The sequence below is a fragment of the Syngnathus acus genome, chromosome 19 (genome assembly GCF_901709675.1).
Source record: "Syngnathus acus chromosome 19, fSynAcu1.2, whole genome shotgun sequence".
Lineage (NCBI taxonomy): Eukaryota > Metazoa > Chordata > Actinopteri > Syngnathiformes > Syngnathidae > Syngnathus > Syngnathus acus.
The window spans coordinates 5943627-5958120 of record NC_051103.1 but is presented as its reverse complement, the minus strand read 5'-3'; the positions used below and the strand labels follow the sequence as shown (position 1 = coordinate 5958120).

The following is a 14494-nucleotide window of genomic DNA, read 5'->3' as shown; positions in this document are numbered from 1 at the left end:
GTTACACCACCGTCTGGGAAAAGACACCTATTTATTTACATTTTATAGGCAAATTCTAATTTGTGGATATTAATTTAAAAAAAAAAAAAAGTGGTTGTGTATGGGATTCAGTAAAAACGAATCCCCGCCGCACTTTCGCCACAGCGCCGGCTAATCCACATGATTGTCAAGTCTGCGCTCGTGTAAAAGTCAGCGGGTTATTCTGTCCAAAATGGCGCTTTGTTTACGTATGTGTACTGTGGTGTAGTTACAATCATGATTTTTGCCAATGTCATTCGTCGTCGGAGATAACTTCATCTAAGCTTGCAGCAACGGCATCACCTAGCTTTCGGTAATGACGAGCCAGCGCGCTAACGTTTGTTCTGCGTCACTGTCCATTCAAAACGTGGTATTTGCCTGGAAGTTTCTTTGTGTCAATGCAATTTGCTTATGTAGTCGCTTTCCGCTTGTGTATATGTTAAATGCACGAGGTTCTTCCCGAACCTTTCCCTATTCCGTCTCACTGTTTTGCATACGCCTTTACCAAATGTTCCTGCAAAGGTCATTACATTCATTCACTGACAGCTATTTCAGATCTAATTTAATAGTCTTCTAAAGTGTCGTTTTACTCACCCACCCCACATCCAGATCAACAAATTAAAAAGTAGTGAGCTGGATGGAGGGCAACCCTTACGTGTTTTTCTGTGTTTTTAACGTCCCTAAGTCCTACGAAGCTGCGTAGATGCACAAAACACCTGTAGTTTACTTTTTTTTTTGCCTATTGCTTAGAATTTACCTTATTGAAGAATGCAGGCTGAGGCCCCAGGTGTGGCCCTACGTGAGGGCATCCAGGCTCTCTGTGTCCAAGAGGCAGAGAGTAAAAACGAAGCATGCAAACAGGAAGAAGGCACGAAACAACCGGATGCCGAGATGATCGCTGCACCGGTGGAGAACGCTGCCACCATGGACGACAAAGGTCAAGAAAGTGAGGCAAATGGTACGATAGTTCCCGCGACAAAATTGCATTTACAACAACACCCACACAACATTGAAAATTGCTAACAAATGTGTATTAAGTTAATTTCACCTCCCCAGACCAAGACACAGACAAGATGGAAGGAGAGGAACACACAAACGCACCTCAGTCGGTGGCAGCGGTGGAGGACGAAGAGGGAACGCAGGTGGCAGAGAAGGACGGCGAATGGGAACTGGTGTACAGCGATGAGGAAATGGAGGACCCAAAGAACTGGATGCCGCCACCTGCTGAGATCAAGAGACTCTATGAGCTCCTGGCCAAGGGCGAGATGCTGGAGCTCAACTCCGAGCCCCTTCCCCGAAGGCCGCCCACGCCCGAACGCCCCCTTTCGCCCAAAAGGGAGGAGGAGGAAGACGAGGCTGAGGAGAGAGAGAAGAAAGAGAGGGATCTCAAGTTAGTATCATTCAGGGCTAGTTTAGTTTTCAGGGATTATGGATTGACCGTGTTTTTGTTTTGTTTTTTTCCCCTCAGGCCACCAAGTCCAACTGAGTTTGACTTTAATGAGGAGCATCAATTGCAAGCCACCCCGAAAAGTTCTTTCATTAATAGACGTAGGACACCAGGTGAGCACTCCACCCAAATTTTATTATCTATGGAAAGCGTTTGGAGTAGAATATTCAAAATGTTTTCCATGAAGCTTCAATGCTGGAAGGACTACATGGAAAGCTGAAATTCTCCTTTGGGTTGCATTGTTGGTTAACTTTGAACCTTGGCCCCGCGCAGGGTCGTCAGCTCGCTCGTCCGTGAAAAGGGAGGCCAGGATGGACAAAGTGCTGTCGGACATGAAGCGCCACCGCAAAATCGAGGAGCACATCATGCGCACGGGCCGAGATCTCTTCAAGAACGACAAGAAGCTGGAGGCGGCGTTGTCGCCCAACAGCCAGAAGGAGCGAGACAAGGAACGGGAGCGAGACAGCAACCCCAATACCATCTTCTCACCTAGGCAGAGGAGATACTGAACACGATTGTCCCTGTACATTTTCCGAGGCGCTTTTTCATTTTTTCTTTTTCTTTTTAATGATACAAGCTTTGTATGTTTTCTATGTTTTTGTATGATGGCAATAAACATGCTAACCTGAGACGACCGATGACTTACAGTTGGGTGTGTTGTTGACCAAGTAGTAACATTGCAGACATTAGAAGTTAATCATGTGGATAATCAATAAACAGAAAAAAAAAAAGTAAATATTTAAAGCACTGCAGCAATCACAAATGGTGGCGCAACATGTAGACACAAATACTCACAGGCATATATTCTTTTGCCAGGGGTGTGCAGACAATTAATAGGAACAAATAAATACAACACGTGAGACAATCAGGACAGAGAAGTATATTTCCGATTAAGTTTGAGTAACATTACGGCCTTCACATCAGGCTCCGAAGCATCGAGTATAATACGGATGCATAAATATGCATTCAGAACCACAAACCAAATAAATAAATAAATACATACTTACAAATAAATAAGCATTTGGTGGAATATACGGTACGTTCGGGTTGAGCTGGGGCTGAAGGGAGGGGTGGGTAATGTGTTCGACATGCCCGGTTAGTATTCCAGATGTTTTGGCACGCATTTCTCTCCTTTTATATATTATTATATATATTTTTTTTAGCCATGACCCATTTCCAAGGGAGTGCAGCTGCAACTTTAAAACCAACACATTAAAGTGACTAAGCCAGCCGGTCTGTTTAAAAAAAACAAAAAAAACAAACCAAGGTTCATAGAACCTGCGGTGCAATTTGCACAATGTAAAAAGTCGCAAAATAAATACATAAATTAAAAACACTGAAATGGATAAATGTTTGTTTTTGTGACTCCGGGCTGCGTGTAAATTACGAGGGAATGTTTCCCCACAATACTGTTTCCCCTTCAAAGTGCAACATGGCGGGGGTCCCTTAATAATGCCTTTTGACAATATTAGAAATGACCATGCGCGAGATATTTTGGCCAACTGAACAAATATTTTCTTTTAGCTCAGCAACTCCAGCGCCCATCCTTTCAAAGTGTGCCCTGTTGCGTTTGCGATCATCGGAATGACGTCGTATCTACACGTAGCTGCGCGAGGGAATCGGGGCTCGTTTGTGTAAACCGACGGAGGTGAGGCGTCCTTGATCAACACTAAATGAAAACATTATTTTTTTTAAAACGGAACACTGCCCTAACACTGACATGGAAATCGGCGCTATGTACACCCGTCACATTTGTCCCCGTCTCCTCTGAGGATGAAAATCAAACAAAGAGCAAAATTGTGGAAAAAGGGGGATAAGGCAGCAGAATGCAGTCCTACGAGATGATCTCCCAGTCTGTGGGTTGCTCGTCCATGTTAGAGTGACAGTGACTACATAGAGGATACAGAGAAACACTAAGAAGCCGGAATTTCCTTCAGCAGGTTTTTTTTTTTTTTTTTTTGGTCGTCTCGGTTGCTATAACTGCCATCCGTCTACAGCAAATGTTCTAACATACACTATAATACATTCCTACGGACCTGCTCTTCCCGCGAGGTCACGATTTGATCTACATGAAGGAAAAAGGTGGCCTATGCTTTGCTATACATCCAGGCTAAATCCTCTCAGGTCAGTGCGCGTTCCTTCCTGTCACAGTGCCCCGATGACATCATCAGAGAGCGACAGCACTCTTGTGTTTACGCCTACAAAGTGAGAGGCTGAAGTGCTTGAAGGCCAGCAAAGCCGACTTTCCCGGCGGTTGCTGCGAGCGGCCTGCAAAGACTCCAGCGCTATTTGAGGACATCGTCTGTAGCCTTTTAACCTTCGCCGCTTTGCTACTTGTCTCCCCACCCCGTGACATTGGTACATTCGCCTCCCCCCCCACGCCCCCCTTTCCTGCCACGCCCGCCCCCGACTCCTCTCAGTGGGTGGCCAAGTCGGGCTCGGCGGAGGGCACTCGGAAGCCGTTGGCTGACTGGGCCGCCGCCGCGCCGCCGTCCGTGGTGGCCGCGCGCCGTCTCTGGGAGCGGGAGGTGCCCATGAAGAGTCGCAGGGCGCCCCGACAAATGAGACAGAACCAATAGAGCTGCGGCGCCATGAGCAGGGCGGCCCCGAGGTTAGTGTGCCAGGGCACCGACAGGGGGACCAAGTGGAACGGAATGGAGGCGTACCTGCACCCCGACAAAAGGAAAGACACCAAGGGACGTGTTGATTAAACGCAAACGGAATCCCCACCCTTCCCCTCCCCTTTTTCCGCCGCATATGAGAGACTCCCAAGCTGAGCGTTAAGAGAAGAGAGGCGGGAGGAAGAAAAGACGTACCTTCCATAGACGTAGTAGAGGTAAGGGAAGAGGAGGACTCGACAGATGAAAAAAGTGATCAGCATAAGAGCCCCGTTCACTTTGTGCAGGAGTGTGTGTTGCTGTTTGTACTGAGAGAGGGGAAACAAGAGAGGGCGGAGAGACAAAGAAAGAGACAAAGAGAAGCCAGCGGTTTGCCATGAGTGGACTTTGGCTTGGCCTCCCCCCACCCCCACCTCCCTTCCCCCTGCATTGAGCGAGAGGGCCTATAGCCACTAACGTCACGGCTTTTTGAGCTTATCAGCGACAGCTGACAGCCCGAACAAACGCAAAGGGGTTAGGGTGGCGTGTGCAATGTTTACTCAAGCAAAGGGCGTTACCAAGTGATGTTTGGAAGGGCCGCTCGTGTTAAGGGACAGTTAACATATGCGGATTGCATGCTGAGGATAAGCAGGGACGGGCGCCGCCCGGGTGGGATAAAGAGAAGGCGGACAACGACATTGGCAAAAGCAGAGGATGTTTAACAAGAAAGACACGTTTCCACCAAATCCTGTTCTCCTTGGTATGGGTCAGAAAAGGTGAACAGGAAGGGTCGCATCATGTGAAAATGATCCGTCGCAATCGCGGAATTGAATGAAAAGGCATCTATGCCCTTCACGTAGCGTCCTTGGTGGTGGAAACGTGGCTCTCTCGCGCCACGTGCGTCCTTTTGGCACAGCACCAGTGCAGGGGCTTGGCCAGCGTCCACCTACCTGGATGAGAATCTTTCCTAAGCAGACCGACGGAGTGCTGAGCTCGGCCATGAACATGATGCCCTGGAAATAATCTCCCTTTCCTTGACGCACAAACTAGAGGGGGGGGGGGGCGAGACGGACAGAAAATCGTCAGCGGGCCAGAAAACAATTACACCTCGCACTTCGCACCGCTTATAATTATGCGGCACTGTAAATACGCCTTTGGCAGGAGTCACCAGCTTACAAAAATGTATGGCGGCTTAGCTGCTGCAGAATTTTCTATGTGAAAATCTCAATACAATTCTCAGCATGTAAACAATATAAACGCACCACGGAGCGTTCAATTTAGCATCTAACGCACGGAGGAGAAAGGGCGGTTACCACAGAAACGGGGAAGCAGACGGTAACCATGACGACGTGGTGTAACACCATGAGGAACTCGCGGCGCAGGTAGCTAGTCAGCGCCGACGCCACGTGCAGGGGGGCGGCCGAGGCCTCCTCGTGCCCTTTGACCCTCAGCTTGTACCAGTAGCACATGAACATGGCGTAGATGTCGTACACGAAGTAGGGAACGGCAAACAAGATGTAACTGCTGGTCAGCCAGTGCCTGAGGGGTGCAAGAAATGGTTTGGTTTGTGACCTGCACCAAACAATATTGCAAGACAACAAAGGGACTCACTGATCCTCGATGATGTCATCGCAGGAAGAAGCGATTATGTAGCCGGCTGAAGAAGCCATGACCGCCTGAATCGACGACACCAACCTACAACGGAGACAACCGGCGTGAAAACAAATGCTGACCCAGGAAAAACGTCAATCTTTCCCAACCTTGCCGACACGATGACGGCGTCGCCTTCGCTCCATCGCAGCGCCGGGATGGACTTGAGACACTGCTTGGACAGAAGGAAGAGGCCCGGAAAGAAGACGGAGCCAGCAGCGAGGATGGTCAGCATGGTCCCACGCCGTCTGTCTGAGAGGCAAAAAGTTGGGAGGGCAATCTGGTCCTGGAGATTTGTTGCTCTTTCTCCTCCCTGCAAGAGGTCAAAGAGCGACAAGTATCAGCATGTATCGATCGTGCCGAGTCCAACAGGAGGAAGAACTCAAGAGAAGTGTTGAAAACAATTTACGCGTTATGATGGGCATGATTAAAAAGCTCATTATCAAATTCCTACAATCAACTCAAAGACAAACTGAAAGTCAATCGGTGAAGTGATGTCATCAGCATCGCCGCATTCTGATGACAGTAAGACCTGCTGTCCCATTTATTGAGTCGGGTTTCCAAGTGGTTTCGCTTCCACTGGACAGCTGACTCATTAAAAAGTTGACATCCATTAGCCACATGCACATTGCATCACAGAAATTGTGCTGAAAATTCCTGGCAGCATCATCTTGGACTATGGATCCGAGACTTGTTACGGCAAAGGTTGATGATTCAAATTTGACAGCATTATATCTGTATTTACTGTAGGTATCAGTAAGGTAAGTGAAGTATGACTTAACCCTATATGAACAATGTGCATGTAATTCGTGTGGAGATTGTTTATTTTAAAATGATGTATTTACCTTCACCTAACTCGGCAAGCTACATACAAAGAACAATTAAATGATCTACCATTTGATGGTAGAAGCTCCATAACTTATCTGTGCATACACTTTATATTTGCATTTTTGTTTGGGATTCTGTCGTTTGATTTTTTTCCATCCAAAGTGTCAAATAAGTGCCTAAATTTGGAAACAATGCAACAGTGCAGGTCATTTGTGTTAACAATGACGCTAAACCCGGCGGGCTAACATTAGCCAATGTCAACCAGCGAGTCCCCGCCGGCTAAACATGCTTCTTACTTTACAAGTGGGATTTTTTTTCATAAGGAATAAAAACGAGGCTGCACCAGAGACGAGGCTGTTAACGTGTTAAAGGTGTGGAAAATATGTTTTGTTACACACTGTGGCGACACTTTACTTGTTATTTGTTTGTAGCAGTTAGCACTAGCCGCCGCCGAGCTAACCCGTCGCCGCTAGCAGGCAGGAGTTCGGTGCACATGTCTCGAGCGGGGAGGGAGGAAACGGGTCAAAATAAGACGGATATTTACACAGAGGCTTTGGTGGCGTCCAGTCAGCGGCCGCTTGAAACTCGCGTCCCGCGGAGTAAAGCTAGAGTGGTCCCGGGGGTCTCCGCCGCGACGATCCACATGTTTTGTGCGGCCACTTGGATGCCTGCAGGGTTAGCAGCTAGCCAGCCAGCTAACAGCTAGCTTGCAGCAAGTTCGATCGAAATCAGCAGCAAGCTCACTCGCTCGCACAAGTATGGACGCATTCAGCGATCAATTTGTATAAATGTCTAAGCAAACGCACAAAAATAAAATCTTTGGGAGGGGATTGTCAGTCGTCGAAGGAGCGGTCCGGTGCCCGTGTCATTGCATCTGTTGTGTGTGTCGGTGTGTGTGTGTGTGTGTGTCTCGCTCTCTTGCTGCTGTTGACTCAACAGTCAGCGGACTGCTGCGCCAGCTACTTGCTAACAGCAGCATCGAGTCATGACGAGGTTTTGCAACACTCGCTGTCTCCCCTACTGCATTTCATTTTCTCCCCATGCATCCACAGTAGCAGCACCGCCGCAACTCACGAACCCCAACCTTGCATGGAGCCACAGTCGATTCTGCTCCATGGATGTTGTTTGCACGGGTGTCAAAAGTACTTGTCAGATTCAAGACTTAATCAGCGGTCCAAATGTTGTTCCCCAATCCTAACTCATTGCTTTTCAAAATATTGCATTTTTATTCCCCTCGCAAAGAGATTAAAACCGAGATTAAGGCAAGATTACGAGCAGTGATGCTGGTAAAGAAAATTCCTGGATTAAAGCATATTAAACACAAATGCTTACATTTACCGACTTCTTTCTTTTTTGTTAGCGAACAGATGAAAACAACACAGTGCATGTTTACCCATTTTACTTGAAATTGTCCAAATTACAAAACAAGAACATGATCTCTACCTCATCTACAAAATAACCGAAATTGTATGACTGTAATAAGCATCTTTTCTCCCCCTCTGTTTTTGCACTAACCTTTTGGACATGCATACTGTTGAGAAATATAAAAATATAAATATAAATACATCCCATTAATATTCTTAATGAATCCCATGACTATGATCTGATCATCATAAAATGCAGTTGAGTATGATAAGGCATTAAGATTTATCACAAGAGCCGTACAGATTTCTAGAGGTATTTTTTTTCTCTTAGTGTAAATGTAAAATTATTGTTTAGTACATGACAACTTTCCTCAATAGGAAGGAAGGAAGGAAGGAAGAACACAGTTTAAACACAACGCAAAAGCAATCAACGGTAACATTCACTCAAAACTGAAAAAGTACAAAAGCAGAAATTGTTGTTTGTCAACTTGCTGTGGCGCTTCTTGACTTAAAGCCCTTCCTCCGCGACACCGGCGAGATCCACGTCAAATGATAAAAGTTTATGTTAGGTGCTATACACTAAATCTAATGGCTAACATTTACTCGTTGGATTGGCAGGTAGAGAAAATAATAACAGGAAAAAAAGAAGAAAAAAAAAAAGACTATGGCAATAACAGTTACAATCAAACAGATGGCCAACAAGGTTCATTTTTTAAAACAAAATCAACATGTAAATATTATTGTTTACAACCTTAGTGAAAGCACTCAAAGTTCATTTTGCGCTGAGAAGCCGATTCAGATTGCTTTCATGCAAAAGTTTTTTTTCTTTTCTTTCTTACAGGTGCAAGAGTCGCAGTATCAAAAGCTTGAAGTGTTGATTCAAAGTCATCGTTTTTTTTGTTTTGTTTTTTCTTGGCGCGACCCGGAGAGGAAGACTTTAGCGCAAGAAAACTCATTTTCATCCTCACAAACCAAACGACGACAGTGAGACCTCCAAAGTCGTTTTCGAAATATGAGTCCAAACCTAATTTCTTCACAGGAACCGCATCTCGTTTTTCATTGAACATCGCAACTGATCCCACGTCAGGTTGGATCAACCTTTGGAGGTTTCACTGTAGGCGCTTACAAACTGCACTTGGTTGCCGCGGCGTTATGCAAACTTGCCCAAAGCAACACAACAGGAAGTAGCAAAAATATTTTTTCCCCTCCATTTTCTGCATGCTGTTTCCAGTTACTCCTAAGTGCAGTGCGAAAGGGCCTGCGCGTTGCTCTATGGCGCCCTCTGTACTCTGTACCGAGAAGTATACCGCCTACAATGCCATACCGCTAATTACTAAACTAATGTAACCACTTTAGTATAAAGATTTGTTGTTAAAACTCTGAACAAACAAGCTAACATGCTAAAGAAGCCCTGCCTCGTCCACACAAACACACAACTTCCCTTCTAGTTTTGTTTTTTTTCCTCAGTGTGCTAATTCTCATTCTTAACACAAGCACTAAATATTTTGAGTCAGTGAGCTTAAAAAAAAAATCTAAGAAGACAAAAAAAGAGGTAAGATCTGCGCTGGTGTGAGTTAAACAGAGCAGCCAATGCTAAAGGTGAGGGCGAGAGAGGAGAAGTTCTTGTAATTACAGCGACGGACGCGCAGGAGAGCAAAGTTGTCATCAGTCGAGCTGGATGCGAGGATCAAGGATGCTGGCCCGTGTAACTATTTTTTATTTCAAACAACCTGCCACTGTTTAAAATTATTATTAGACATCCAAGCTCGTCTGAAATGCAAGTGTGTCGAAATGCAACGTGTTTCTGATGCTCCAACTTTGACCGATTACTGTAAACGGATTAGCATGGACGCATCACTTCTCTTACCTTGCCCTCTTTTGATTTCAAGGACTTGAAGTAATTGCCGCCGTCGCTAACTCTGCGACTGCGGCGCCGCAATGCTCGAGCAGTCCGTGACCAGCAGGTCCACCACCGTGCCGCCCGTGACGTAGACGGTGGGCGCCGTCACCATGTTGCTGAGGGAAATGGAGCTGCTGGCGGCCACGTTGGAGGTGGCGGGGCTCTGGGCGCTCTGGCTGCTGCTGTGGGTGCCCATGTGGCCCTGGAGCTGGGTGGGCGTCTTGCAGTGGACGCCGCATAGATGGCAGACCAGCACGCCGCCGGACCCTGCTCCGCCGAACCCTCCGGGGCTGTCCTTCCATTCCTGGCCGTGGTGCTTTTGAGCGTGGACGCGCAGGTAGGTCAGCGTGGTGAAGCCTGAGAGGAAAAGAGTGCCAAATGACATCGGACGCGACAAAGTCTTGCTTAGCGTGGACTTACTGCGGTTGCACAGATGGCAGACGTGGTGCTGCGACTGGTTGTGCACCCTCATGTGATCCGTGATGTAAGCGGCCGACAAGAGCTTGCCGCAGATGTGGCACGGGACCTTTTCCTCGTGCCGAATCATGTGCGCGCGTAAGCGGTCCTTGGTGGCAAAGCTGGACTCGCACGTCTGGGTCGGACAAAGAAACGGAAAAGGAACGTGTAATGTCAATAATGTGACCCATTATTTCAAAAATCATAATTCTTCGACTAAAGAAATATCAATGGAATTATCAAAGCAGAATATTCGGCAATTTCGACCTTGAGCACAGATTTTTTCCTTTCCGGTATTTTCATCTTTATGATGTGGCGATGCTTTATGACTTTCAGTTCACAGCTGAGTACTGTACATTTCTTAATATTGCAGATTTCCACCAATCCCTGGTAGATCTGGATCCTAGAGAACATACCGGGCATTTGAAGGGCCGCTCTGAGGAGTGCACCTGTCGCACATGACTGTTGAGATGGTCAGGTCTTGAGATGAAAAGAAAGGGGGAAAACACTTGATCACATCCATTTTGATCACTCTCAGACGGCGGCCATGTTCCTCACCTGGAGAAGGCTTTGCTGCAGTGGGGGCAGATGTAAGGCTTCTCCACGCCGCCCTGGTGCGAGCGCACGTGGTGACTCATGCGGTCCTTCCTCTTGAAGCGCTGCTGGCAGATGGGACAGGAGAAGGGCTTCTCGTCCGAGTGGGACAGGCGGTGGCGGTTGAGGTGGTAAACGTCGCGGAAGGCTTTGCCGCACGTCTCGCACGCGTGGTTCTTCCTCACCGGCGTGGGGTTCTGATTGGCCGGCCGCTGAGGGGAAAGGCGCGTAAAAACATGCCATCAAGAGTTCAGAGGCAAAACAATAAAACAAGTCAGAATGTTGAAATCATGCAAAGACACCCATGTTTAGTTTTGATTAACAAACAGGCAAATGTGGAAGGGAGGCAACTGTTGAACATCTTTCATCCAAAACGCTTCTTCAATTTTAAATTCCTTCAAATCCATTTTCAGAACCAGATTGGTTTCAAAATTTAGAACTGAAGTAGCATTTTGAATGAAACGTCTTCAAACGCCAACAAGAGGCCAGTTGCCTCCGATCAACTTTTGCGCATTTCCAAAACCTGCATGACTTGGATTCATATTAACAGTTCCTCGTCGCGTGAATATTTGGTCCGAACGTTAAGAGTGCTTCTTTTTTGTTTGCGGAGAACATGCAGGGGAGCGTGGTGGTGACTGCTGGCACGTTTCTTAAACTTGGCTACGGGGATGGAGTGGCTTTATGGTCCCTCGTTCCTTCACGATGACTTGTAAAGTGGATCCAAAAAGTCTACACACCCCTGTTCACATTAAAAGATATGTGACTACTACTAAATAGGAAAAAAAAGAAAATACTTTAGCAAGGGGAAGAAAAAAATAAATGTGGTGGTACTTGAGTTTTTTCCCCTTATTGGGTTTGAAAAAGTTCTACTTCGTACTCACGGTGGAAAAAGCTTTGCAAAGATTTAGCTTCCCGTTTTAAAGCTGCCATTTGCGCAGGGGGTGTGCAGGCTTTTGCTATCCACCGCCGCCAACCGCAACACACGGGGGGAGGTTTTCAGGTGACAACGCGAGGGCCCAAGTCGACCATCCCCGTGGCTCGCGGTTCAAGAAACAACATGCTTGAAGGTTCGGGGTCAACAACAGCCATCCTGGCCTGACCCACCTGTACTGTCGCCCCTGTGGCCATGACGACAGCAGCAGGAGGCGGAGCATGGGGGTTAACACTAGCCATTACGTCGGGCATGGCAACCCCTTCACCATCCTGACTACCCAGATGCGGCTGCTGGGCACCCGTCAGCACGCCGGCAGGGGCGAGAAGGGGGAGGGCGGAGAGGTGCAGCAGGGTGAGGGGCACTCCGGAGGTCCTCTCCGCCCTCCCTCCAGCCCCCACCGCCATCACCGACGGGACCACCGTGAGCACCTGGCCAGCGGCTCCCTCCTGCACCCCCTGCGCCTGCTCCCTGGCCCTGTCCTTCATGCGTACCCCTGTGTGGACCGATTGGTGCCGCCGAAGGTTGTAGTTGTTCTTGAACTGCTTGTTGCAGATGGCACAGATGTGCGGCACGCGGCCTGGCCGGGACATGGGCTTCACTGCGCCGAGGGAAAAAAAAAAAAAAAAGACTGTCAATAACTTCTCCAATAAAAGACCCCGGTTTGCTAAAACCACTAGCTTAGTAAAACTAATGTATTGGTATGTTTTCATTTGATTTATTCATATTATTGGAGACACAGGTGCAGAGGAAAAAAAATATTTTCTAATTTTTTTTAGGGGCGGGGGGGGGGGCATAATAATATGTGCTATTCACATGATTTTACGATAGTAGTAATCATGACGGTGGTGGTTTATGTGAAGTGATCAAGTCATTGGTGTACCTAATGAAGTGGCAGCAGGGTGTGGATCAGCTCCATGGACCTCGATGGGCATGGGCTCCTCTTTGAGCGCGGTGGTGTCCACGGTGGAGGGAGGCTGAGCTATGTGCTCGGTGGGTGGGGTTTGGGGAGAGCTCGTGTGGACCGACATGAGCTCCGATTGGAGGCCCCCCTCCACTTGGTTTTGGGTGGGAGCATTCTGGAGAGACAAGAAGCCATCATCACCAAAAGTGCACACTACTCGCCACTGCAGCATTGCTGATAGTTGCTGCCACTGAGTCCAATTAAGAATAACAAGAACAAAAGAGAGGTTCTCACCAAGCCTACCTGGAAGAGGAAATTGCTCCACGCAGCATCCATTTTGCACCACTGAGATGGAGATTATAAAATCAGCTCCTGGTTGAGATCGAGGAGGGCAGCTTTCGCATTGTTTTGGGGTCGGCCCTCGAAAAAGAAATGACCACACCCAACGTTGAAAAACAGAATAAAGCAACGGTGGGTCTCAACCAAAAAACGGTGAAGAGAAAAGTGGTGATGTCAAGGGGGCGGCATGATGCGGTGAAACCAAATGGGCGCAACAGTGGACGCACGTAGGCCGGGTAGCACCGAGATGCCTTTCGCCCTGCAGATTCGGATATTTGACTTGGATTAATTCAACGAGAATCAGGCCACCGCTAAAAAAAAAAATCACATTAGCTCGACTTCCCTTATAAGCCCACGTCGAAATTTCACAAGACTACACGTCCAAGCCATCCTGCGTGAAATAAAAGTATTTTTTTGGTGCAACACGGGGTTATAAGACACGTATCTGTCAGCCCGTCAAGACATGCTTTGTTTTAATGAGTCAATCTCTGTTTTCCCAGCTCGTCCGTTAGGCCACTCGGGTGTTTGTCGAAGCCTCGCTATCGGAGTCAAGCCGTGGCCCGAGCGAGCGGCGCTCTCGCCGGGCCGCGGCCCGTCGCCCCACCTCGGCCGCTCAGCCGCGAGGATGTCATCTTTCTTTTTTTATCGCCCGCTCTCCCTCCGCCCTCCCTGTGTCTTTCTTCCTTTTCTTTTTTAATTCCTCGTTCTTCTACCCCTCCTCTCCTTTTCTCGCACCGCTATGGCCCACTCGTTCTTTAAAGGGATAGGGCTTCCTCTTCGGAGCAACCCCCTCTCTCACTTCCGTCTCCCGCGGCCTCGAGTCCGGTCGGTCCTCCCCGTCCTCGCGGTCCTCCTCCCCCACCCTTCCTTCCTTCTTTGCCCGGGCGTGTCGGCTCACACAAAATGCACTCACGGTTTGTTGTTGTCCTCCAAACCAGCTAGATGGGACCGTACGTCGAAATAAGACGGTTCCCCCCCGCGTCTCGGAACCAGCACCGCCGCCACGACTTTTTTGGTTGTTGTTTTGTTTTTTTCATCAACGACCGAGCCTCGGACCCGTCTTAAAGGGCGGTGCGCAGCGATCCTCCCGTCGGCCCGCAATAATGATGTCAGAGTCGCATATAGCACAATGGAGAAAAGGCGCAGGAACTGCGTCGTATTTGGATCGTCTACATTACAACCAGCGATTTGTTAGCTATCTGATCATGAAATTAAATGCAGTTGTTAGTCAGGTCCGGTAAAACATCATTTCTCTCTTTTTTTGCACAAGCTACATTTTGGAAACATGTGTCTTGCAACAGGCATCAGATTTCAGTCAAAATTATGTGTGTAGTACGTGTATTTTATTGGCAATGTATTTATAAATAAAAAACGAATCGAGCACAACTATGTAGTTACTACTATGGTTACTTCACTGCAGGGTTAAAATCTGAGCCAAATTAAATCTACAGTGTATCTTAGATAAA

At 47.7% G+C, this 14494-nt stretch overlaps 3 protein-coding genes across 7 annotated transcripts; 1 reads left to right on the top strand and 2 right to left on the bottom strand.

The window, feature by feature from the left end:
- Positions 1-173: 173 nt before the first annotated feature.
- Positions 174-2185, top strand: pagr1 (PAXIP1 associated glutamate-rich protein 1). 2 transcript variants are annotated; one of them, XM_037278537.1, is made up of 5 exons: positions 174-331; positions 769-976; positions 1075-1408; positions 1487-1578; positions 1739-2185. In XM_037278537.1, the coding sequence occupies exons 2-5, from the start codon at positions 787-789 to the stop codon at positions 1972-1974; spliced, it is 852 nt and encodes a 283-aa protein (XP_037134432.1). In that variant the 5' UTR covers positions 174-331; positions 769-786; the 3' UTR covers positions 1975-2185. The 2 variants fall into 2 exon arrangements, with proteins under 2 accessions (XP_037134432.1, XP_037134433.1); XM_037278538.1 differs by having other exon boundaries at positions 174-388.
- Positions 2186-2325: 140 nt separating this feature from the next.
- tlcd3bb (TLC domain containing 3Bb) lies at positions 2326-7505 on the bottom strand. The gene is made up of 7 exons (XM_037278536.1): positions 7085-7505; positions 5823-6025; positions 5674-5757; positions 5376-5601; positions 5013-5108; positions 4282-4391; positions 2326-4131 (listed from the first exon to the last, which is right to left on the bottom strand). The coding sequence occupies exons 2-7, from the start codon at positions 5945-5947 to the stop codon at positions 3882-3884; spliced, it is 891 nt and encodes a 296-aa protein (XP_037134431.1). The 5' UTR covers positions 5948-6025; positions 7085-7505; the 3' UTR covers positions 2326-3881.
- Positions 7506-7922: 417 nt separating this feature from the next.
- On the bottom strand, positions 7923-14106 carry maz (MYC associated zinc finger protein). 4 transcript variants are annotated; one of them, XM_037278529.1, is made up of 8 exons: positions 13942-14106; positions 12984-13109; positions 12669-12864; positions 12280-12386; positions 10819-11066; positions 10677-10740; positions 10225-10396; positions 7923-10161 (listed from the first exon to the last, which is right to left on the bottom strand). In XM_037278529.1, the coding sequence occupies exons 2-8, from the start codon at positions 13023-13025 to the stop codon at positions 9818-9820; spliced, it is 1173 nt and encodes a 390-aa protein (XP_037134424.1). In that variant the 5' UTR covers positions 13026-13109; positions 13942-14106; the 3' UTR covers positions 7923-9817. The 4 variants fall into 4 exon arrangements, with proteins under 4 accessions (XP_037134424.1, XP_037134426.1, XP_037134423.1 ...); XM_037278531.1 differs by having other exon boundaries at positions 12993-13109; positions 13942-14105; XM_037278528.1 differs by lacking the exon at positions 13942-14106 and having other exon boundaries at positions 12984-13865.
- Positions 14107-14494: the final 388 nt, after the last annotated feature.